The sequence below is a fragment of the Pituophis catenifer genome, unplaced genomic scaffold, assembly GCF_029215685.1.
Source record: "Pituophis catenifer annectens isolate HBS135680 unplaced genomic scaffold, rPitCat1.0.hap2 SCAF_3, whole genome shotgun sequence".
In the NCBI taxonomy this organism is placed as follows: Eukaryota; Metazoa; Chordata; class Lepidosauria; order Squamata; family Colubridae; genus Pituophis; species Pituophis catenifer.
The window spans coordinates 176,191,889-176,217,531 of NW_027256883.1; the positions used below are offsets into that span (position 1 = coordinate 176,191,889).

A 25,643-nucleotide genomic window follows, 5' to 3' on the forward strand; every position below is an offset into this window, starting at 1 on the left:
CCTAACCAAGCCGGCCACATCCGCTCCGCTGACATCCGGCCGGCGAATTTCTGGCTCCGCCCCCAAGTTCTCCCGTCCCGACGTGCCGTGCGCGGGGTGACAGGTGGGGCTAGACAGATAGAAGCCAAAATGGCGGACTTCGAAGATCGGGTGTCGGATGAGGAGAAAGTAAGAAGCCTGGGGTGTTTGGGATGTCTTTACCAACAGAAGAAAGATAAACCTTTCTTGGAGTGTACAGAGGTTTCTTTCATTGCTTTTATTTTTCTTAGCCGGACTAAGATTCTTGAAACTGAGGAGGTTCGGAAGTTTAAGAGGACCATTTTTGTCGGAAAATTAACTGACAGGAAAATTTACTGCTCTTTCTATATTTCTTTTGTTACTTCACTGGAGTGTGGGTTTTTTTCCCCATAAATTAATGGAACATATTGGGAAACTCTCCTGAGTTTCTGTGAACGTTGGTCTTTTAAGGGAAATGTTAATTTTACACTGGTATGCTTTATGATTTTCCACTTTGTATTTTAATTCCAACAGTTCATCCACTAAATATTGTGGTTCTGATAGTTGCTGAGATTTTGGATTATGTTTCAGTGTTGCCCTTCCTTAAAGGAGATCAGGACAGAGAAAGTCCTGTGAGATAGATACCATGTTCACTCTTTTTCCTTTGAAAAGACAAATTCTATAAACATGTGTTCCTATGGAAGATACCTATACTCCAAATAAATTTCTGGAGTTCTGATATATTTCAATAATATAGCACTCTTGTTTAAAAAAATTGTCCCCTGATATTTCAGCTACAGGTAGTATATTTAAAATATAAACACATGAATTTGATCATAAAATCCTAACAAAAAGATTGACTAGGCTAACAAGTATTAAAGGTAAACATTTTTGAGGGAGTGAACATTCCATTATTTTGGAATATATCACCTTGATATTTATGTGCCTCTATGTTTTTAAATAAGCTTCAAAATCTGGATAACCTGCTTCTAGATGGATAGATGATGTTTACAAACTGAAATCTTGACCATTCTTGTTTTAAAAGGCTTAGTGTTGCAAATTCAAGTATTGCAAATTCAATAGACAGTTTTTCAGAAAATGGAAAGCAATTTGAAATAAATACTGCTTTTACTTGTGTAAGTAATTTCCACTGTTGAACCTGGTGAAGCATTTTTTGCATATCTCTAAATTTTATTCAAAAACTTTGAAAGCAGTCTTCCCAGAAGCAATGTAGAATCTGCAGTTCTAAGTACTTTGATTGTTTTAGACGCAAACATGTCTTTTATTCTGTGCAAGTTGTTTTTTAAAAAATCTTTTTTATTTTCTCATCTATATCTCACATATGGAATAATGGAAAAGATTGTATTTGATCCTATAATGTTATACAGAAATTGTTAAGGCATAAAAGAAGAGCATGCATCTCTTACAGAAGCTTGGCTGTAGATAAAGAATAGAAGCATTTGATTTTGAAAAGCAATATATTCCCTATTAGAAGTATGTCTTTGTATAAATGGTTCAGTATAAATAGAATTGCTTCTCTCTCTTTTCATAGATATTATCTAAATTTTAACTCACAAAATGCAAAATATCTTGTCTTTTTGTAATACCTATAATCTCATTTAATTTGAATCAAGTTGGATGCAGATGTTTGCTTTGCCAGCCATATAGTTGAGGGTGGCAGTTGTACTTTCACATTACAAGTTGAATACACTTCTTAGAGAATCAGGATAACTCTCATAATAAATCATTATTTATTGTTATAAGCTTTACTGTAAAATGTGATGATCTTATTTGCTTCAGTATATAAACTCTTTCAGATGCACGCTTAGAAAAGGCTAGGTAACAAAAATCATAAATATAAAAATGTTTAGGTTTTCTTTATTGTGAATGAGTTCTGGCAGGCTGAGCATGCTACAAATGCCCTCCATTAAGAGATGTCATCTAATGGGAAACAGGAGGCATGTCTTTTCCATCATGTTTTCCATCCAGAGCTGATGTGGCGCAGTGGTTAGAGTGCAGCACTGCAGGCTACTTCAGCTGACTGCTAACTACAGTTCGGCAGTTCAAATCTCACCGGCTCAAGGTTGACTCAATCTTTCATCCTTCCGAGGTCAGTAAAATGAGGACCCAGATTGTTGGGGGCAATATGCTGATTCTGTAAACCACTTAGAGAGGGCTGTAAAAGCACTATGAAATGATATACAAGTCTAAGTTCATGGAAAATGATATGCTGTGCCCTATGGAACATCATATAACCCAAGATTTGAATGGCCCCAGCTTTTCTGACTTTATGTAAGAGAATAGAAATCTAACTCTTTCTCATAATTTTAGGCATGAGTGAGCCAGTTTACTATTATGGCTGTTAGTATTTGAGTTGTGCTCCACATGTTCCATGTTCTTTTAACTTTTTTTTTAATAATTTTAACTTTAATAAAGTTATTGCTTGCTAATCACTCAGATGTCTGTGTCAATTGAGGAAGCCATCTAAATATATATATAATAAATAAATACAGTTAATAAAAACAAAAATGATCCAATATATTAAAATAGAAATACCACATTTAAAATAACAATTAGCAATTGTTTGCTATTAGTTTCTAAATTCTAAAAATTATGTCTACATTCAAGCTTCAATTCAGTCTAATCTACATCAGAAAATAAACATGGTCTTATCTACTATAGAGGAAATGAATGTTACATTCTTGATTTTGCATTTTTTGTGAATACTGTATGTTGTGTGTTCTATTTTATTTGTAATTTACTGGGAATTAACTATGCAAACTACTTTCAAGGCTTACATACAGGGATAAATATGAGTATTTTCAGGTTTTTTAACCACAAACATACCTCAGGTCTTCTCAAAGCCTTTTTAAAAGCCGCCTTCTTACAGAGATTCTGGTTTGGGCTGTTAATAGGAAAATTATACACTTGCCTTCAGAAATATCCCTTGCCTAATTCAATACTGTTCCTTTGGCTATTAATTATGAGAGAGCTCTATATGGGCTGTTAACAATAAGCCAGTGCATATTTGTTCTAATTGCTTTAGTATTCCTTTTCTTACACAGCAGTCCTTTAATAATGGCTAATACAAATACAGTAATCTTTACAGACCTCCTGACCGCACAGAAAATTGTATACTTTTGTAGACCATGCATTCATATCTATGTGCTAGATACACTGAAGACATACAATACACAGTTTTTGCAATATTATTTTTTTAATGTTGCATAAGAACTCCCTCAAATGTCAAAGAGTAATAATGCAAAGTTCTCTGGCATAAAAATCACATTTGATTGAATCTAGCTTCTGAAATTTTATCTTGTATAACAGATATGAGAAGAACAAAATCATGAAACTGTGATTAGTGGAAAGTTGGCATTTCTTTCTTTTTTATTTTTTTTTATTTTTTTTTTAATTTGATTTATATGCCGCCCTTCTTCGGAGACTCAGGATGGCTTACAATGCGTTAAGCAATAGCCTTCATACTTTTGTATATTTATACAAAGTCAGCTTATTGCCCCCACAAACTGGGTCCTCATTTCACCTACCTTAGAAAGGATGGAAGGCTGAGTCAATCTTGAGCCTTGGAGAGATTCGAACCAGCAGTAAATTGCAGGCAGCTGTGTTAATAACAGGGTGCTTAAACCACTGTACTATCAAGGCTCTTTCTTTCTTGATTTGTGAGATATGGTGTACATTGCTTAGAATATTTCACCCTTAGTTCATAAATATTAGTTTTAGTCTACTTCAAGTAAAAATATGAGCAGTGGCTATGTGGACAAATACATATAGAAGAAGGCTGATAACTCAGGCCAGAGGAAAATAATATGACAGTTATATTACTAATTATAATCATTTATACAATATTGCTGTTGATATACATCCTAATATAGGTAATCCTGGACTTACATATGTTCATTTAGTGAGCATTTGAAGTTACAGTGGCATTGAAAAAAGTGAATTATGACCAGATTTCACATTACAACCTTTGTAGCATCCCAAGGTCATGTGATTAAAATTTGGACACTTGGTAACTGACATTTAAGACAGTTGCACTGTCCTGGGGTCATGTAATTACAAGCTTCAGATATGCAAAACCTGGAAGACAGATTTGCTTAATGACCGCACGATTCACTTAACAATTGTGGCATAAAAACTCATAAAATAACTCACTTAACTGCCTTGCTTAGCAATGGAAATTGTGGGCTCAATTGTGATCATACGTTGAGGACTATTTGTATTGCATATTGTGAAGTTGCATAAAGACCATTATTTCAACTGATGTACTACAAGTCACTGGTTTCCTTGTATGTATCTTCATTCAAAAATGTTACTTTTAGAACACTTACAGCATCCTGAAATGTTTTTTATTGATCTGAATGTTGCTATTTTAGTTTTTGAATTATTATAGTTGGTTGCACAGTCAGGCAGATATTTAGACTGGATTTGGCATTCTGTCCTCAAGACCTCGGTGAGGTAGATGTTATTTGATGGTATAAAGATATTGCAGCATGTAGGTTGTTCCATTTGCAAATGACTTCATGCTGCTTTTATCAGTGCTGGTGCTGTCCAATTGATGCTCCAGATGTTTGGGGATTGTACCCAAGGCATCTATTACCATTGGTTTGCTTTCTTTTGTCATAGTCATTCTGAATTACTTGCAGTTTTGTTAGCTTATATGTAATATTTAACTTAATCTGAATTAATACAGTTTTTACAATAAGAACCCAAACTCCTCTTCATGTCAAACATTTTTCAGAGTGCAAGAAAACTAATTTATCTGAAGTCTCTATGAAAATTACTTAGGTGTAAGTAGCAGTGAACAACATTAGCATTATTTATAATATATTCTATATATAATAAATACAAAGATCAGCAAGAATATTTATAGATATCCATCCTGATAGATTGGGAATTTTATATGATAACTACAAACTGTCAGAAAGTATTAATAATGTTTAACCATATTATTATTAATTTGATTTTTACCCCACCTTTATTACTTTATAAGTAATCAAGGTGGAGAACATATGTAATACCTTAATATTAATATTAATACTTAATATATTAATGATTCATGTAGCAATATAATTTACTAATTAGCATATTGTCATTGTATAGCAATAATGTCTAGCTTTGTGCTATGCATTTCTGTGAATGGTGATGAAAAAAGATAGCTTTTTTTGGATAGACTCGAAGAAGGCTGAAAATTGCAAACAGTTTAATCAGGAAAGTTTTCAGCTAAAACAGCATGTGGAAAAGTACCCAGGCGGTGACTTCAAAGAAGATACAAGATATTGAGAGATTCAGTTCTCATAATAAATGATGATTCGCGACATAACAGAGAGTTATTTCCCTGAGAACAAAAGAGATAATAACGGTTTAATAAAAAAAGTACAAAGAAAAGTGAGAAAGGAAACTGGTCAAAATTTGTTGGACTGATGAAGCCGTTTTAGAAGCATTTACAAAATGTATTAGAATTATATTCCTTTAGAAATACCTTATAGAACAAGCATTTGTGAAGATCCAGACTGGACTTCACCTGAATTTAAATCTAGCCTGGCTGTCTGATCTATTGAAAGTAATGCATGGATATGTAAATGAAAATTTTAATTCAAAAAGTGATCAGTAGAAGCTCAAGTGAAACATATTTGTTTCTATGATCTAAATCTGTGGATAAAAAAAACCAAACCAAATCAAGGAAAGTGCTTTATATTATTCACTATGACAGAGCATAATTATAGGGCTAAAAGTGGATCCTGAACATTAGGTACTACTGTCACCAGAGTGTTTCATTTGTCATTATTCTTTAATGTGACACAAATATATAAAATTCTATTAAAATTCAATGAAATACAATATTGTATTGACTCTGTTCACTTATTTTCATGGTTCTACGTGCAGTTTCTTAACTACATATTTTCCTTCAATCCTGCACAGTATTACCATTGGTTTTAGATAGAAGTTAAAAATATTTGCTAATGGAATATATACCTTTTAATATATTCTTTTCCTATATTTGCACTTGAGATAAAATCAGCAAAGCATTGACTACAGGACAATTTAAAACTTCAAGGACTGTGTTGATAATAATTTTTTGACTAGACAAATATTGAGCATGATTATAAGAAATAGCATTATAGTAACTTAAAAGGAGGGTTTTCATTGTTTCATATTGTTTTGTATCCTTGTCATATTCAGAGATTCTGAGGAAAACTAGCTGAGGAATTTATTGTTATGCTATCATTTTCTACTGCATTGGCTGTTAATATTTATTAAACTAAATAATCTCTGCGTAGCAATGCTTTAAAGTAATCATAGTGTCATGATTATTGCTTACAGGTGCAATTTCTAATAAAAGCTCATAGCAGTAGTATTTAATTATTATTAGGTGTAGTATTTCATAGCAGAGATGAAAACGAGATTTAGGATTTCAAGGGTGGAACAGGTGAGGATTTTCCATAGGCTACAGGAGCATATTTTTCTCTTTGGTTTTGTATGTTATGACTGTCCGTTCTACAATTAAAACTAAATACCACTTTAAAAACTACAGTAAAACTTGACTTGCTAAACTCATATGATTTTTTCTATAGGTTCGCATTGCTGCAAAATTTATCACCCATGCACCCCCAGGGGAATTCAATGAAGTGTTTAATGGTAAGTAAAACAACAAAAGGTCATTGATGTTTTTACTAACAATATTATTGTTAGTAAAAATTTACAGCCTTTATTTTGTTTTTATTATTTATATTCTATGTAATCTGCACTGACTCCTAGTTGTTGACTCACCTGAACATCTCTTTTCAGCTCGCTGCGACGACAATTCACATGGGCACTGAACCTCCTCCTACATATCAAAAACCAATACAGGATTAGGATATGCAGTATCAGTATAATCCTGTATTGGCCTTTGATATGTAGAAGGAGGTTCAGTAGACTGCAACTTAGTGCCCATGTGGATTGTTGGAGCAGCGAAGCTGGAAAATAATAAAACAATATTAAAGCAAGGACACAATGTCAGTAATAATAAAAAGGTAAAGGTTCCCCATGCACATATGTGCTAGTTGTTCCCGACTCTAGCGGTGCTCATCTCCGTTTCAAAGCCAAAGTGCCAGCGCTGTCCAAAGACATCTCCGTGGTCATGTGGCTGGCATGACTAAATGCCAAAGGCTCACAGAACGCTGTTTCCTTTATTCCTTTATTATTTATTACTTTATTATGTATTTATTATTTATTACTTTATTATGTAATACATTACAGTAATAAAAAAGGTATTTACCTTACAAACGAATTATCTAGAAAGCCCTGTTTTTGCTAGTTTCCAGAAAGCCATTTGATTTAAAATAATAGAAAATAACAAATCATTTAAGACTTTTCCAGTTTCTCTTGGTAGGCTAAATGATACTAATATTCAGAAGTTGGGAACATTTTAAGAATCTCATTTGTATATCCTTAGTTCCTAAATCCATGAAATTACTTGGCAGTGTTTTCTTGTATTTGAAATTTTCCTGAATTTGGTACTGTTTCATATGCTCACTGTATATGGATTTTCTTCTATAAAAAAATATTTGGGTTTTTATCCTTAGGCAGTCTGGAAATATATTAAGTAAACACATTTCTAACGCCATACTATTTCTGAACCTCTCTTACTACTGAACGATGTCTTTTTCCTGAAGATCTCATGTCATATTTTATTTTATTCTATCCCTCACAGTAACAATAATTTTATCCTCACAACTTTTTTTAAATTGATTGAGAACACATGGGTGGTAATTCTATGAGTTTAATAGCTGAAATAAATTTTATTCAGGGTTGTCCCATTTTGCCCAATTGATGGCAAAGCCTGTTTTACCCAGTTGGTGTTCTTTGGCTTTCTTATGCACTTTTTCAAAATGACCTGTTTTTCTGGCAAGGCATTAAGAACTGCTAAGACAGAAACCTACTATGATAGCCTGTAGTTTAGGGCCTGATTGGGAAAAGACTGATGAAGCTGTATGTGCTTACAGCTGGTTGAACTATTCAGTTACACCAGTGCAAAAGTACACTGGGAGCTTTTGCCATCAACAACACATAAAGATAAACTAAGCTATCAAAGTAATTTTCATTTTTCTTAATTCTGTCATCAGTGTTCTATATGTCTGCAAGTATGTATCATAACTTTTTTGGAATCATTTCTAAAAGTGCAAAATCTCACAGGACACCAGGCCTCTTGCATGCTCATTTTGTGGAATAAAAAACATTAAATTTTGTGAAATCAATACGTAGAGTATTAATACTTTTTAGTTTAGTTTAGTTTTAGTTTAGTTTTATTTGATTTGTATACCGCCCTACTCCCGAAGGACTCAGGGCAGTGAACAGCAAGATAAAAAACATAAATACAAAATTTAAAACTGAATAAAATCGAATTAAACAATTTGGCCGAAGACAGATTTAAAACACCCCAATAAATTAAAAATGAATTAAAATTTACGTTTTAAAAAGGGAAAAAAGGGAAACAGTTAGGCCAGGCCAGCCTGACGGAATAAAAAGGTCTTGAGAGCGCGGCGGAAGGTGCGTAGATCCGGGATCCTCCGAATCTCCGGGGGGAGTTCATTCCAGATAGTAGGTGCCCCCACAGAGAAGGCTCTCCCCCTGGGGGCCGCCAGTCGACATTGGCCGACGGCACCCGGAGGAGCCCCTCTCTATGAGAGCGTACCGGCTGGTGGGAGGCTACTGGTGGCAGCAGGCAGTCCCGTAAGTAACCAGGTCCTAAGCCATGGAGCGCTCTAAAGGTGGTAACCAAGACCTTGAAGCACACACGGAAGACCAACGGGAGCCAGTGCAGCTCGCGCAGGAGAGGTGTTACACGGGAACGCCATGTCGCTCCCATAACCACCTGCGCGGCCACACTCTGCGCCAGTTGGAGCCTCTGGGTGCACCTCAAGGGGAGCCCCATGTAGAGAGCATTGCAGTAGTCCAGGTGGGAAGTGACGAGGGCATGAGTGACGGTGCGTAAGGAGTCCCGATCCAGAAAGGGACGCAACTGGCGAATCAGGCGAACTGATGAAAAATCCTCCCGGTCACGGCCGTCAAGTGCTCTTCTAAAGACAGCGGTGAATCCAGGACGACGCCCAAGTTGCGAGCCCTCTCCGTGGGGGCCAGCGATTCGCCCCCAATAGTCAGTGATGGCACCAACTGACTATATTGGGACGCCGGAAACCACAGCCACTCGGTCTTGGATGGGTTGAGCCTGAGCCTGTTTCTCCCCATCCAGATCTGCACGGCCTCCAGGCACCGGGACATCACTTCAAGGGCATCGTTGGGGTGGTCCAGGGTGGAGATGTACAGCTGAGTATCGAGTATCATCAGCGTACTGATGGCACTTCACCCCGAAACCACGGATGATCTCGCCCAGCAGCTTTACATAAATGTTGAACAGAAGGGGCGAGAGGACTGACCCTTGTGGCACCCCACATATGAGGCGCCTCGGGGTCGACCTCTGCCCCCCTGCCAACACAGACTGCAACCGGTCGGAGAGAAAGGAGAACCACTGCAACACAGTGCCTCCCACACCTAACTCTTCCAACCGGTGCAGCATGATACCATGGTTGATGGTATCAAAAGCCGCTGAGAGATCTAATAGGACCAGGACAGAGGAGCAACCTCTGTCCCGAGCCCTCCAGAGATCATCCACCAATGCAACCAATGCCATTTCCATGCTGTACCCAGGCCTGAAGCCCAACTGGAACGTATCCAGATACACCATTTCATCCAGGTGCTGGGGGAGCTGTCGCGCAACCACACTCTCAACAACCTTCGCCACAAAGCGAAGGTTGGAGACCGGACGATAATTAGACAATACTGCCGGGTCCAGGGAAGCTTCTTGAGGAGAGGCCTCACCACCGCCTCTTTCAAGGCGGCGGGGAAGTCACCCTCACTCAATGAAGCATTTATAATCCCCTGGAGCCAGCCTCGCGTCACCTCCCGAGAAGCCAGCACTAACCAGGAGGGACACGGGTCCAACAAATGTGGTCGCGTTCAGTCTACCCAGAATCCTGTCCACGTCGTCAGGAGTCACAGGATCAAACTCATCCCAGATAACATTCTCAAGACCTGCTTCAGTCCTCCCCCCTGAAACTATCCAGTCGGAGTCCAGACCTTCCCGAATCTGAGTGATTTTGTCATGCAGATACTGTACAAAGTTCTCGGCTCTACCCTCCAAGGGGTCCTCCCGCACTCCCTAGTGGAGCAAGGAGCAGGTCACCCTAAACAGGGCGGCCGGGCGGTTCTCTGATGACACAATAAGAGCAGTAAAATAATTACACTTTGCTGCTTTTATCGCCACTAGGTAATTCTTAATATGAGGTCTTACCAGTGTTCGGTCGGATTCAGAAAGACTGGCCGTCCAATTGCTGTCCAGGCGTCTTTTCCGGCGCTTCATCTCCCTCAGCTCCTCAGTGAACCAAGGGGCCAAGTGAGACCGGCGCCGGGTCAGAGGCCGCAAAGGCACGACCCGATCCAAAGCTCCAGCAGCCGCCCTGTCCCAGGCGGCCACTAGGTCTCCAGTCGGGGCATGAGCCAGAGCCTCAGGGAATGGCCCAAGCTCCATCTGGAACTTATCAGGCTCCATCAGGTGTCTGGGGCGGAACCATCTTACTGGCTCTGCCTCCCTGCGGCGAGGTGCAGCGGTTCAAAGGTCAAGGCGAAGGAGAGAGTGATCCGACCATGACAAGGACTCGATGACTATGTCCCCTATCTCGAGATCACTCAACCACCGTCCAGAGACAAAAACCAAGTCCAGCATGTTTCCCCCCGTGTGGGTAGGGCCATGAATTAGTTGGGTCAGGTCTATAGCCGTCATGGAAGCCATAAACTCCTGAGCCACCTCAGACATCTCACCCACGGATGGCAAGTTAAAATCCCCCATGACCATAAGCCTGGGGGTGTCAACTGCCACCGCGGCTATAACGTTGAGTAGCTCAGGCAGGGCTGCTGCCACGTGCAGGGAGCCAGGTACGTGATCAGCAAACCCATCTGTACCCCATGACCCCACTTCACAAGGAGGGACTCACATCCGGCAGTCTGAGGGACAGTGGCCTCCCTTGGCCTGAGACCTTCTTTAATGACAACTGCCACCCCCCGCCCCTCCCTTGTGACCTCGGCTGATGGAATGCACGGAAACCTGGTGGGCACATTTCAACGAGGGGGACCCCCCCTCCTGGCCCAACCAGGTCTCCGTAATACCCGCCAGGTCTGCTCCCCCCTCCTGAACGAGATCACAAATGAGGGGCGCTTTATTTACAACAGACCTGGCGTTGCACAACATCAACTGAAGGCCCAGGCCCTGAGGATCTGTGCAACCTGGGGAACGAGTAGAGCATTGGGGGCCGGAGCGCGCCACCGCTCGGAGACAGCGGGTGTGCGCTCCCGCAACACGATATGGACCCCTGCTCCCGTCATGCCTGCCCCTCCCACCCACAGTACTGATGGCAAAAACATCTGGATAAGCTCTAACCCCCTCCTTGACCCTGGAACCCCCACCCCCCATGCCGCGCCTCGCAACCAGACCTGGCCCTCTCCGAGGTGGGTTATCCCCCATACCCACAGCCCTAATTCTAATCCGACCCCCCCCTCCCTGGAGCCCCTTAAAAGTTTAGCTAAAAATTTATGTAAAAAACCCCTCAACCCCCTCTTCACCGCATGCCACCTCTCTGGGCTCCAAAGCCCATCATCATAGTAGGTCCTCGATAACATGGAGGGCCAGGCCTGCGAGAGTGGGGAGTCTCGCAGTGCAAGAAGTTCGGCTTTTAAGTTTTTAGCTTTTTAAAGTTCAATTCTATTTAAAAATGAATCCATCGTAACATACACATATTTATATTTCTTTTAGTGTAATCTTTAAAAATCTAACTTTCAGAGCAGATTTCAGTGACAAGAAATATAATCTTCACAAAGTATATATGAATCATGAAAACGTTCTATGAGGAAGCAATAGTTTTCATATGTAAAGTCTACAGTATTTTCTTTTAATATCCTTTCTATATTTGTGTTAAGTTCTCATATGTTTCTAAGAGAACCTTATCAGTTCCGACCGAGAACAGTAGTTCCTGTTGAGAACAATATAGCTAAGCAACTTTTACTCAGACATGAACCTGAGTGCCAGTTGACATTGCTTCAAAGCCATAGCATTTTTGCCAATTTATGTGAATATTTTCTTCCTTAGATGTTCGTTTGCTGCTCAACAATGACAATCTTCTCAGGGAAGGGGCAGCCCAGTAAGTACCATGAAAGTGTAATTGTTTCTGAAATTGTTCTGTTAGTGTAAACCTAAAGTTTTAATGTAATTTTTTCCTAGAGTGGCAAAATATTAATTCAAGACCATAGTTTTATAAATACTAATAAAGAGTGTAGGGTTATGTGTCTGTTTTTCTATAGAATCAGAAGCTAATATTTACTTATCTGTTTCTGACAGCGCATTTGCACAGTATAATATGGATCAGTTCACTCCAGTGAAGATAGAAGGATATGATGATCAGGTGAATTGTAATGATTCTTGTCATCTACTGTAGTGTTTGCTTATTGAATTTTGGGATTAATTACATACCAGTAGTATAATCTTTCTATAGAAATATGTGTAGAAATAACACTTCTACATCAAATGAATTTTATTTACTGGCCTCTGCCACTTTTTTATGTTTCCAAGCCAACAAAATGTTAGATAGAACTAATAGCTATAAACTCAGTCATTAGAATACTTTTCTCAAACCAGAACAGAATAGAGTCAAATTTGGTATGGAGAGAGAAGCCAGGAAAAAAAAGGATCACATTCAAAAGCAAGTAGAGCCAGCTGAAAAAAAAAAATGTCAGAGGTGTCTCAGTTTCATGGTCTCCTGTTCCTGAACAGAACTATTATTAAGAAATTAAAAGAATTCCAGCAGCTATGATTCTCATACTTTCCCAACCTTGATATAAAGAATCTTGACTTAGTTATATAATGCTGAACTGGAAGGTGTTGTTCATGTTATATACTTGTGTCAGATTATGATGGAATCCTTCTTTGTAATACTGTATATCATCATGTGCTATTCTGTTAAGAAATAGAAGAATGTTGAAGAACCAACACATAGAGAACTAACAGATATGTGCTTTTCTGTAAGTATAAATTCAGCTTAGGTATCTTTTGCCCTCCTCCAATACTCTTTACATTACAATCTCTTTTTCTCAGTGTCATATTGAGTATTCATAATAGTGATAGCAATATACTATGGCAGTTTCTCATGCTTAAAGGCTGCAGCATTTTGAATAAACTGCTGTAGGGATGCAGCACTATCCTAAGGTCTCTTCAGGCCTGACAATTAAATTTAGAAACAGTAACAATAAAATGAGCATAGCAAAGTGAGGGCTGATGTAATTGCAACATGAGACCTGGGCATAGAATAAGAATTATCATGATGGCAAAGGGAAGATTTGGACATACAGTATTAATGTATTATGTATTTAACTTGAGTTGAAAAGGAATAGAAAGTTTCATGTTCAAAGAGAAATCAAATCTTTCAAGGAATCTTTTCCTTGAAAAAATTTATAATCAGACGTTGAACTAATTCATTCTTACAGTTCTTAAGGAAAGAGATACTGTGTTCTGAATTTGTTTAGGAATTTGGTTGCATAGTATGGTATTTCTTTGAGGTGGTCCTTTTATTTGCAAAGTAGCAAAGAATAATTTATCCCAGGAATTGATGACTTGATGTAAATTAAATTGTGCTGAATAGATGTTTCCAATTTGGAATTACTGTTCTTTTTAAGTTTTCATCTTACAGGATCATAAAAATTAATCTGTCAGAGATAGTAGGAATTAAATAGCAATCCTATTTTGAACAATAGCAATTTCTACCTGGATTATCACAGTAAATTATGTCTTTCTTTGAACAATATGTGGAATTTCAGATATTTTCAAACAATAAAATCTCTATTTTGTCTTAAGGTTTATGTGAAGCAGACAATTTTTTGTGGGTTTCTTTTTTTTTCTGTTAGGTCTTAATCACAGAACATGGTGACCTTGGTAACAACCGGTTTTTAGACCCAAGGAACAAGATTTCCTTTAAATTTGATCATTTGAGGAAGGAAGCAAGCGATCCTCAGCCAGAAGACATAGATACATCACTAAAGTCCTGGAGGGATGCCTGTGATAATGCATTAAGAGCTTATGTGAAAGATCATTATCCACATGGCTTTTGTACTGTTAAGTATATAACTCTTCTTATGTTAAAACTTTATCCTTATATTAATTATTGTAAAAAAGTATTTTGACTGATAGGGTCAAAATACTTGCTCTTTCAAAGTTGGAATCAGAAGTGTTTCCCACCCGTCTTCCACAAAAGCTAACACAATTGGATTTGCAGTGCATTTATTTTTTATCAATATAAATATTTTTCTTTGAAAACAGGTTTATAGTAAAACTATAGATGGACAGCCAACAGTTATAGCTTGCATTGAGAGTCACCAGTTTCAACCCAAAAACTTTTGGTAAGCTTGTCTCTAATTATTTAATTTATACCCCACATATAACTGTCATTATTAAAAAAAACTATATGCTTTCAATTAATTTTTCGTATTTCTTAGAACCTTAAATTTCTGAGAGGAAATTCATCTTTTGGGGGTACTATATAAGAAATTTTATTAAATAAATATTTGTATACAAGTCTACAAACCATACATTTGTATACAGGTTTACAACTATAATTGAATCTGTAATTTAGATTGTAAGTCATGACAATCATGTCATAAAGTGGGTCACATGACCATGCCTGATTCTATGACTTTTTTGTGGTGGCTGTTAAGCAAATGTGGCAGTTGTAAAGCAAATAGGGAGATTAAGCAAACTCATTGTTTGCTCTGGGGTGTTTTTTGCTGGAAATCAGGCTGGCTTGATCCCATCCTTTCAGTTTTAATTTGAAATTGGTTTTCACTGGGTTGTTTTAAATTGAGGGCCGAAATTATTTAATGTCTTTTAAACTGTTTTTTAAATTTTATATTTATCTCGGCTGTTCACCACCCTGAGTCCTGTTGGAGAAGGGCGGTATAAAAATCAAATCAAATCAAATCAAATAAATAAATAAATAAATAAATAAATAAATAAATAAATAAATAAATAAATAAATAAAATACTGATTTCTGACAAGGACATAAAATCATGGTTAGGTAACTCTGGGGTGCTGCAAACAGTTCTAAATGCCGTGTACCCAAAAATGTGGTCACGTGACCATGCGAAGGGAAATGTTAGAACTTGGAATCTGGGGTGTAAGTAGCTTTTGGTGGGGTCTGTTGTAACTTCAGATAGTTGCTAGGTGACCAATTGTAAGTCAAAGACTGTATATGCACATAAAAGTGCAAATGATATCAGTAAGGGATGGGCATTTATAATTACTGAAAAAATGGAGAGGTAAATTTAATTCTGATTCACTTAAATTGGAATTTGCTTTGAGAAGAAAGAGTCTATTGGCTGAATATATTCATCTCTGCTGAGCCCAATCATTATTTTATGATGGGTAAATGTAAACCTTCAAGATAGTTTTGACAATTACTTCTAAAAGCTTGAGTCAATATTATAGAAGTTTATGAAGTATGACAATTGTAGTCAAAAATAGCTATGGAATCCCATGATTGCATATCCCTGTCTAAATGAATGGTATTTGCTTTTTCAAAATTCTCTTTGTTAAGAGGTAAAATTACATACAGGTAATCCTCATTTAGCAGCTGCCTCATTTAGTGACTATTTACAATTAAAATGGTACAGTTAAATAACTGAGTACTGATCCCAAAAGAGCACATATGTATTGTTCTTTGATGCCTGTTTTATTATAATAAATAGGAACAACTGTAATTCTTCTTTGTAAAAGTACATATAGACTCTGAATAATTCGTATATGATTATATTTTTAATACTGGGTATTATGACACTTCTGGTGCCTGAATAGATAAATAATGCAATTTGAAAAATAGCCATAAACTTATGACTTCACCAAATCTCATCACTTTTGGAGGCATTTAAAAATATTTTTTCAGCCCTGGCAAAGAGCTTGCGATAATAAATGTGTAGACTCTAGGAAATACTACATTGAAAGGAATGGCATTTTATTAACCTGAAAACCATTTAGAGGGAATAATTTTCAACTTATTCCCCCATTCTTATAATTAATCTAGCTTCTGTTTTTGGTAGGAATGGACGCTGGAGATCAGAATGGAAATTTACCATCACTCCACCTACAGCTCAAATGATTGCAGTGCTCAAGATCCAGGTTTGTTAAGCTATACAGAAACTGTACCAATAAACTCCTTCCAAAATTTGATTCTCTCAAATAGGAAATTATATGACTACCTGCTAAAATTGGGTATGTCCAATTTATTGAAAAGAAGGACTAGAAAAGAAAGCTTTGCTAACTGCTATAAATGTGTTACTGCTTACCTATGGTAGCATTATTTAGAAATTGCCCAATATATTTAAAGATAGCAATACCCTTGAGAAATAAATTTGGTTTGTGCTTTCTTATTGCTAAAATGATGTTTTATATCAATTAAGATAGTTGCACAATATGGATTTGTGTAACTATTGTGTGCAATTTAACTGAATAGTTATAAATAATGACCAAATTTTTAAAACTGCATTCAGTATAAATTAATGAGCATTTTTAAAAAGATAAAAAGATATTTTTATAAATAAAAATATTCTGTATCAGTGGTATGCATAGCTTGAAACAAGGCCATTTAACTTTGCCAAAACTTGATCAGAAGCATCAAGGAAAAGTTTTTTCTCTTTAAATTAGGAAGGAAGGAAGGCTTCGTCCCTTTACAATATTTAGTACAAAGTATTTAAATCCTCAATGGTTTCGTTTTTATATAGGTGCATTATTATGAAGATGGTAATGTGCAGCTGGTTAGCCACAAAGACATACAGGAATCTGTAGCAGTTTTGGTAAGTGAGGAAATTTATTTAATATATCATTATTTTGCTGTCTTTTTTTACATGCAATTCTCCTTTCAAAGATAGGAGTTATGAGTTATTTAGTAGTGGATAGGATTTTGCTTGGGGAGAAAGTGCTGTGCAGGATGTACTTTAGTTCAGAACATAAAGTAATTTCTGCATTTCAGAAGTGACTTTTCTCTCTACCAGAGAATTAAACCTTGGTTTATGTGCTATCTTTTGAAGAATATTGTATACAGATAGTCTTGAATTTACAACCATTTGTTTAATGATAATTCAAAGTTATAATAGCACTGAAGAAAGTGACTTATGACCAGTTTTCACACTTACGATCATTGCAGCATCCTCATACTCATATGATCAAACTTAGGTGCTTGGGACTGGCATGCATTTACAATGGTTGTGATCTGTCCCCGTCCACACACACACACAAACACAGCCAGCCGAGGGTTAAGGAAGCACTTGGCACACACCCAGGTCTTTATCTCCAACTTGGCAGCGATATACACACCATCTGCCAAGTGCTTTTATTTCCACAGAAACAGAAAGATAATATACTCAGCGTACAAGAGTCCGACAGAAATAAATATTCCTCTCAGCAGTTTCGGACGATGCTCTAGTGACTATCCAAGGTTTATTTTTGTTTGTCACAGGGATCACTGGCCACCACCCTCTATTATATAGTCTCTGGGGTGTAGTCCAGTGACTCAGTTCTAATCCCTAGTACGCCTCCTGAGCTGCTGCAATAGTTTATCACGCCTTCGGTGGCGTGCGTCCAGGAATGATGTCTCTCCTTCACTCTCATCCGAGACACCTGTCTCCCGGCTAATCTCCTCTCCCTCGGCCGGCACCTGAGTCAGTGCCAGAGGGGAGGAGCCTGGAGAGGGAGGCCTGGCTGACTCCTCTTCCTCATGCTCGGAGCTTTCTTCCTCCGATGGGATAGGCTCAGAGGGCGGGGCCACAACAGGTTGCAGCATCCCAGGGTCCTGGGATTGTTATTTGTAACCTTCTTGGAGCCCCATTGACGAGCAAAGTCAATGAGGAAAGCCAGATTTGCTTAACAACCACAGAATTCACTTAACTGCAGTGATTCACTTAACAACCATAGCAAAAAAGGTTGTTAAGTGGGGTGTGAGTCACTTAACAACTGCCTTGCTTAGCAGTAGAAATTTGAGGCTCAATTATGGTCATAAGTCAAGGACTACCTGTAATCAAAAACTGTTGGTTTTCCAGCTAAACCCTCTCCTCCAATTGAGTCTGCAATAAATTGACAATATAGTATTTCATCTACTGTAGCTACATACATAGATGTAGTAGATGAAATATTATATTGTCAATTTATCAGCCTCTCTGGAGTCAGGGCTTTAAGCTGTGGTGTCTCTACCATTAAATTACGTGGGGATGATATTTGCGAACAAGCCTTCTTCAGGTGGGATTATATTGTAGATACTGACTATCTTGTAGATTACTCCAAGTTATGTGGTACTCATGTTTGTGGTACTCCAATTTATGTGGTACAGCATATTTTTGGTACTCTTCATAAAAGAGACATCAAATAAGTATTTTCAGAAAAACTAAGAAAAAGAAAACTTTAACAGCAACTGTACTTGTACCATGAACATATTTTATGAAAAAAGAATTACTGCAAAGGAATAATAAGGAAGCCAGAAACATGTTTATTATGGCATACTTGATCATTTGATAGTCTTTGCTGGTGATTATTGTGTCAAAGAGTGAGTCAGGGTGTGGCACACTGGTTAAGGTATTGGATATCATTGAGAGAAATCAAATTCAAAGCCAAATTACTTTTACCCATATAAACTCACTGTATACCTGTGCCCAGTCAGACTCTCTACCTGATGTGGATTTGATTTGATTTGATTTGATTTGATTATTTTATTTTATTTTATTTTATTTTATTTATTTTATTTTATTTTATTATTTTATTTTATTTTATTTTATTTTATTTTATTATTTTATTTTATTTAGCATATGACATCAACAGAGGTCATGCAGTCACTGATTACAATACAACCTGATGTGTTATTATGTAATTATAATGATAAAGTATCTCCATTTAAGTTGCCTTGAGCTCTTAAAGAAAAATTAGAATAAGAAAACATTTCAAAACACACAAATGGGTTTACATCCACATTGAGCAATTGATTTCAGTTTATACAACATTTCTTTCCTATCTTTCTTTGCTCCTACGGGATCCCTGAACTAGGACAATTTTGGAGGAGGAAAAGCTAGGTTTATAAATTGATAGTTATTCCGTGAGAAATTGTCAGAATTGATTTTCATCTAAACCAGGGGTTCCCAACCTATACCCCACACCCCTAGAACGCTTCTGATATAATGTCGCACCCCTTACAAAAATAAATAATTATATGCATATTATTATGCATATATACTATAATTTTGAAACTTCTAAACCCAAGTTTTTGCACCCCCTGGAATATCGTCTCACACCCACAGGGGGTGCGAGCACCTCAGGTTGGGAACCCCTGATCTAGACACTTACCAAATACAAATCTATTATTTAATAATGATTAACAATTATGCAGTCCAAACTAAATTTACAATTTTCATCCAAAAACTAAGACCTGAGGCACCAAGTTCAGTTCAGAATTTAGGAATATGTATTCATTATGCCATAAAATTAAACTTATAAAACATTAAAAAATCCTAAAGAATCATACAGTGTGAAAGACTAATGTTTGCATTCTTTTTGTAGAACGATGTCCAAACAGCAAAAGAATTTATTAAAATCATAGAACAGGCAGAAAATGAGTATCAGGTAAGAAAATAAAATATACTATTCTTATTAATATTATAAAACGGCATTTTCAATCGCATTCTATTTGTTTTAGAGTTCTCTGTTAGGGGAGGACATAGAACTTAAATTCTTTCCCTCTCAAAATGTTTGTCCCCAGTGGATACAATTACTACAGTAACCAACAGTATGCACTACAACAATCAAAACATACTACAACGATCATTCAGATTGATTGACTCAAAGTTTCAATGCAGCTGTCCTTTAATATCGTTCTCAAGTCTGGTACAGTTAATTAGAGCTGCATCTTGCTGATAAACATGAGTTTTCCAAATAAAATAAGCAGGTTATCTAAATAATCAGATGCTTATTTCACTCATCACATCCAATTCCAGTTCATTAAAAAGTAGCAGTCCTAAGACTTAGTGAAGCTATATTGGATTGTGTCTCCAAATGTTTGGTAATTTTATCTTTAATGGTAATTTCCACTGTCCTCCCTGAAATGGATATTAAGTTGACAGATTTGTAATTTCTTGATCTCCCTGTAGGTCTTTCTTAAAAATTGAAGTTACATTGGCAACTTTCCAGTCTTCAACTATAGAGGCTGAGTGTAAAGACAGGTTGCATATTTCAGTTGAAGATGCACCCTTCAACCCAAAGGTTATTAAGGAACTTGAAACCAAGTTCCTTCATAACCTTTGGGTTGAAGGGTATCATCAGGGCTGGTGATTTGTTGATGTAGAAGTTGTCAATAAGGCTTAGAAGTTCTTCTATTGCCACTATATGGTTCAGTGTGTCTAATTTCCTTCCTGAGAATGGGCTTGGGGATCTCCCCTAATTTTTCTGCTTGAAGATGGAAGCAAATTGTCTTCTGGGCAATTTTCTCTTCTTAACATACCTTCTTCCTTTTTTTTTTTTTTTTTTAAATTTGATTTATATGCCGCCCTTCTCCAGAGACTCAAGGCGGCTTACAGTGCGTTAAGTAATAGCCTTCATACTTTTGTATATTTTATACAAAGTCATCTTATTGGCCCCACAAACTGGGTCCTCATTTAACCTACCTTAGAAAGGATGGAAGGCTGAGTCAACCTTGAGCCTGGTGAGATTCGAACTTACAGTAATTGCAGACAGCTGGTGTTAATCACAATGCTTTTTTTAGTCTGCAGAGCCACCAGTTTACCTTGACTTTAATGTATTTGAAGAATTTTCTATTATTAATAAAAGAGAATATTTGTAGCTCAGGGTTGAAATGCACTGCGAATGCACTAGCACTAATGATGTTACCTAGTTTGAAGTAATGAAGCGTCTTCAAGAAAGCAACAAAACTCAACCCCAAGGACCCCTCATTTTCTATTACAATTTTCACAATTTGGGTCAGGTGCTCTTCAAATTTCCTTTTTGCCTCCTTCACTGTTTCTTTGCATTTCTTTTGACAGAATTTGTGCTCCTCTTTGTTTCTTTTATTGGGAATAGGTTTTGTACTTTCTAAAAACTTTCCTGACCTTAATAGCTTTCTTTACAGTATTAGTCAATCACAAAAGCCTCTTCTTGGACTTGGGGGCCATTTGCCTAATTTTAGGAATACATTCTTTTTAAGCCTCTATTATTTATCCTATGGTTTTAAACAGGACCCAAACTTTATGGAAGGAGTATACCTTTTTGGATTTTCGTTTGAATTTTTTTTCATCAGTCTTCTCAATTTTGAGAAATTCTCTTTTTGAGGTGAAATATGACTTTGTGGGACTTGTTATGTTGGCTATCACTTTTTTGAACATTAAATTTTATTGCAGTATGGTTACCATTTCCAATCAACTACATATATTCTTATACCAAGTCTTGAACACTTTATAGAAGATTTTACCTCCCTGTCATGGTTTGTGCAGACATTTACCCAATCATTGTGATTGTGACTCTGATGACACAAATGATCTGCCCCTTTAATGGATGTCAAGACAACTTAATTAAATGGTCTCTTTTACATCTCAGGAGCACTTCCCACTATCCCTTTCCTTGTTTTTCCTATAGAGTTTAACCAGGTTCTACCAGATTTCAGATATTTGTACTCTCTTCTAGGACCAGGCATTTCAGTTCACCCTTTTGGCCTGCAGTCCTCCAGCATTCAGAGACAACAGTCCCATGTTTTATTCAGCCCTGTTGAATAGTCATCACATCTGTCTCAATTATGCTCTCTATTCTAAGACCTCCCTTTTAGAATAAGCGTAATTCTTTTTAACTCCTTCTCCACACACTGCATCTGAGGCTTCCAACTATGTCCAGATTTGAAATATGTTACACACTTATAAACCTTTTCATTCGTTTTATTATATGTATATTTCATATTTCTTACATAATAAATTTAAGGTAGCTTGCACAGGACTCACAAGTAGTTTTTCACTGTAGCATTTATTTGCTAAACAAAATACCTTTTTAACTTGGCCACACATTGTTGAAAAGGGTATGACTGCATTTGGGGATATGATTTCTGTTCAAAGCAACATTGATAGTAAGGAACCTTTTTTTTTTTCCCAAGAGGGAGATTCCTTTATTTTCCTCCCTCCCCATGATTTGTGAGAAATATCAGAACTAGCTCCTGGGTCCATTTATTTATTACATGACTTTTACAGAAGATTGATATAGGAGTTTGCTTAATAAATAATTTTGAAGCTCTCAAAAGATTGAACCACTAAAATTTGAAGCTACATAGTGTGGGAGCAGATTAGTCATAGGAAAGTAGAAGAGAACAGGATTTGATGATTTCAGGTGATGGTTCTTCAGAAAAAGTGCCATGCCATCCATAGGTTAATCTTTTATCAACCCAGGCAGAATCATTCTGCCTCTCTTTGAGCATTATTATTATTTATAATAATTATTTGAGAGGGTATACCAGCGCTCCTTTTCCTGCATGGGGAAATGATCTATCTAAGCAGAGCATGCACTGAGCAAGTAAAGAGAATGTACTTTTATCTTGCTTTGAGCAATCTGGCAAAGGGCATAGTAGGATGGGTTAAAATCCTTTAGTAGTTAATCAGTATACATTATAAATATGTACATTTGACATTCTAACCTCTAACTAACTGAATTATTTGCAGACAGCAATCAGTGAAAATTATCAGACAATGTCAGATACCACATTCAAAGCCTTGCGTCGCCAGCTACCAGTCACCCGTACTAAAATTGACTGGAACAAAATCCTCAGCTACAAGATCGGCAAAGAAATGCAGAATGCCTAAGAGCAGAGATGCTGTGGAAAATATTAGCATGCAAAATAAACAGAGCAAATATGGTCCTTTGCCAAGTAGGTGGGTTTCCTAAAATTGGCATTTGTCTCGGGCTTTTGGCGTTAACAGGTTTTGTAGCCTTACAAAGGACTGTTAGAGACATAACATTTTGTTTGTGTATGTTCTTGCCTTGAAAACATCTGGTGTAAGAGTTACAGTGCATTTTCTAGTAGGCTTACTTAATATAGCCACTTTGGGATGAGTACTATCAGTCCTTGTATTTGCTAAAAAGTGTCTTCGCTAAGAGTCTTTCTAGAAATGCAGGCTGGTAATACTGGACTTACAGTCCCAGTACTTTTGCCAGCATATGTATTATATTCAATTTAATAGAAATGCTGGCAGCTTTACGGTGTTGCTTTACACCAGATACAACCTTTCCTTGCTTGTCTCCCCTCAAAACTGCCAATCGCCAACTAGCAATATCTTCTAGGCTTACCTTTTTCATGTTTGCAAAATGTTTACAAGATTCTTCCCAGAAATGCCAAGAAGGCCAGGTCTTCTTAAATGCTGTTTTGGGGGATAGTTGTTTTTGTTTTTTAAATCCAAAGACTTGAGCCTCATTTTCTTCGAGTAAACTATTTTCTCATTTGTATTCCTGGAAGTACGGTTAATATAAATATCTGCATTTTTACTGGATGGATCCTCCATTTTTCTTAATACTTGTCTGCTGCTCAGATACTTGTTTAGATGGAGAAGAAATTACAAAAATGAAATGCTGTAAATGTTTAAATATTGGATTTATTGTGCTTTAATGCTTTGTGGCAAGCTGATGGTATTTGCATCAGAAATGTATGAATGAACATGTCTTAAGTGGGTCAATAAAATGTTTGCACCAAGGCATATTTTGGAGTTTCTTGCTTATTTTAAAATACTTGGAGAAATTTGGTTCGTTAGGAATATTTCTATATCACATTACGTTAAATTGGGGCTAATTAATCCACAGATTATACAGAGTTCAAATACTCCTCCTTTGGAGAGCAAAGGAGATTAAAAATATTTAAGTGTTTTATCTAAAACTTATTTGCTGTTTTTTATTTGCTGTTTTTAAAATATAATTTTCCATAAGTATGTAGGAGTTGTTAGCTATAACTCTAGTTCCAAGGTGGCTTAAAATTCTGTCTTGTTCACAAACTATAAAGCATGATGTGGGTTTATATAATACACTAAGCTATTTTACCCACCCTTATAGGCACGTGAAACACAATGGGAACAAATAAGTTGCAAGCTGGGACACGTTGGCTGTTATGTCAGTTTATAAGGCTTGGATAATACAACTGCTGATTCTTTTTTCTTTCCCTTACCCAGGAATGTATGTGGAGAAGGTGATTTATGGCCTTTAGAAATAGTCATAGGAAGACTAAAACTATACCTTATTGAAATAGGCAATAATAAAAAGCATCTTTCAAGTCTAGCTGTATCTTCCTTTCTTTACCTCTCATACACCAGGATAGATTTTTAATTCTTAAATTAAAAGTGGCTCAATTGACTTTGAATTACTATTGGTAAAGCTTCTAATCCCAATATCTCTTAGGATGAAGACAGGCAAAAAGATGATAATCACACTATCCTCCATGACTTTCAGAAGGCTATCAATCACCTTTTCAGCGTACACGTGATTCAAGAGATTCCACGGGATGACAGATTATTAGGCATATACTCAATGCTCTTAATTGTTCCCACAAAACAAGCATGAAATGGCATGCTATCTGACACATCAGATACATAGATTTGAGGTAGAATCTTTGAGTACTATCATATTCTAGGATCAAGGTACCTGGCACCATCAGGCTTACCTACATACATATTCCAATTTAGCCATCCTATTGGAAGTTACTAAGTTTCAAGTAGTAGGTGCGCTCGTATCAGGTAGGGCATGGATATTCAGAGCCAAATGTAGGCTTTGAGGTTGGGGGCTTAATCAACAAAAAAAAGCATATCCTTCACTAATTCCTAGCCTCAAGCACCATGGCAATTGCTAATCTTTCTGCCAAAGTCAAAGGACTACCCTCACCAATCTGCAGGCTGAGAAATTGCTGCTGTTCCTTCCAATGTGTACCTCCTTCCTTTAAAGCCTAAAAGTGTAACAATCCCAGGGACCCTAGAGAAAATTCAAGTAAACCTGGAAGATGCTGTTATTATCACCTATCTCAGTAGGTATAGTCTTCCTATGAATATGTCTAAAGGCCATAAAGAAGCTAATGAGGCCTCTTAAGTTTCTGAAAACACATTATCTCTTTTCCCAGCTTATTTTATCAGCTAAAAAACATTCTGTATATCTACAAGCTCAGGGTGATAGCAGACAGCTGCATTTTGTCATTAAAGCATTGGATATTTTGAGAAAATATTCTGAACACCGTTCCAAAAGTTCAAGGCTAAAGCATATACAAAATAACTTGCATGATTGGCTACAGATTTGCAGAAGGCTCTTTTATCCACTAACTATTTGTTTTGCTTCCAGAATGCACACAAGCTGAATGACTCAGGACGGGAGGGGTGGTGGTGAACGCTTAGCCATCTAAACTATGTCTTAAGAAGCCAAATTATTACTGGATGTAGTTTTTGAGGAAATTTCTGCAAACTTTATGTCAAAACTACTCTGTGGTACTATGCACAGTGTTTATTATATATGACACACAAT

General features: G+C 37.0%; 1 protein-coding gene across 1 annotated transcript; it reads left to right on the plus strand.

Annotated features, from left to right (window-relative positions):
- Nucleotides 1–84: 84 nt before the first annotated feature.
- On the plus strand, nucleotides 85–23,845 carry CAPZA1 (capping actin protein of muscle Z-line subunit alpha 1). The gene is made up of 10 exons (XM_070939835.1): nucleotides 85–168; nucleotides 6,591–6,654; nucleotides 12,197–12,248; nucleotides 12,446–12,509; nucleotides 14,005–14,211; nucleotides 14,417–14,496; nucleotides 16,190–16,268; nucleotides 16,871–16,942; nucleotides 19,689–19,751; nucleotides 22,817–23,845. The coding sequence occupies exons 1-10, from the start codon at nucleotides 130–132 to the stop codon at nucleotides 22,955–22,957; spliced, it is 861 nt and encodes a 286-aa protein (XP_070795936.1). The 5' UTR covers nucleotides 85–129; the 3' UTR covers nucleotides 22,958–23,845.
- The last annotated feature ends 1,798 nt before the right edge of the window (nucleotides 23,846–25,643 follow it).

Bases quoted from the DNA above. Each gene is read 5' to 3' on its own strand.
- CAPZA1 (XM_070939835.1), top strand. From the start codon at position 130: ATGGCGGACTTCGAAGATCGGGTGTCGGATGAGGAGAAA. The intron at 14,497-16,189 runs GTAAGCTTGTCT...TGTTTTTGGTAG, and splicing joins TTTCAACCCAAAAACTTTTG to GAATGGACGCTGGAGATCAG. The intron at 19,752-22,816 runs GTAAGAAAATAA...AATTATTTGCAG, and splicing joins AGGCAGAAAATGAGTATCAG to ACAGCAATCAGTGAAAATTA.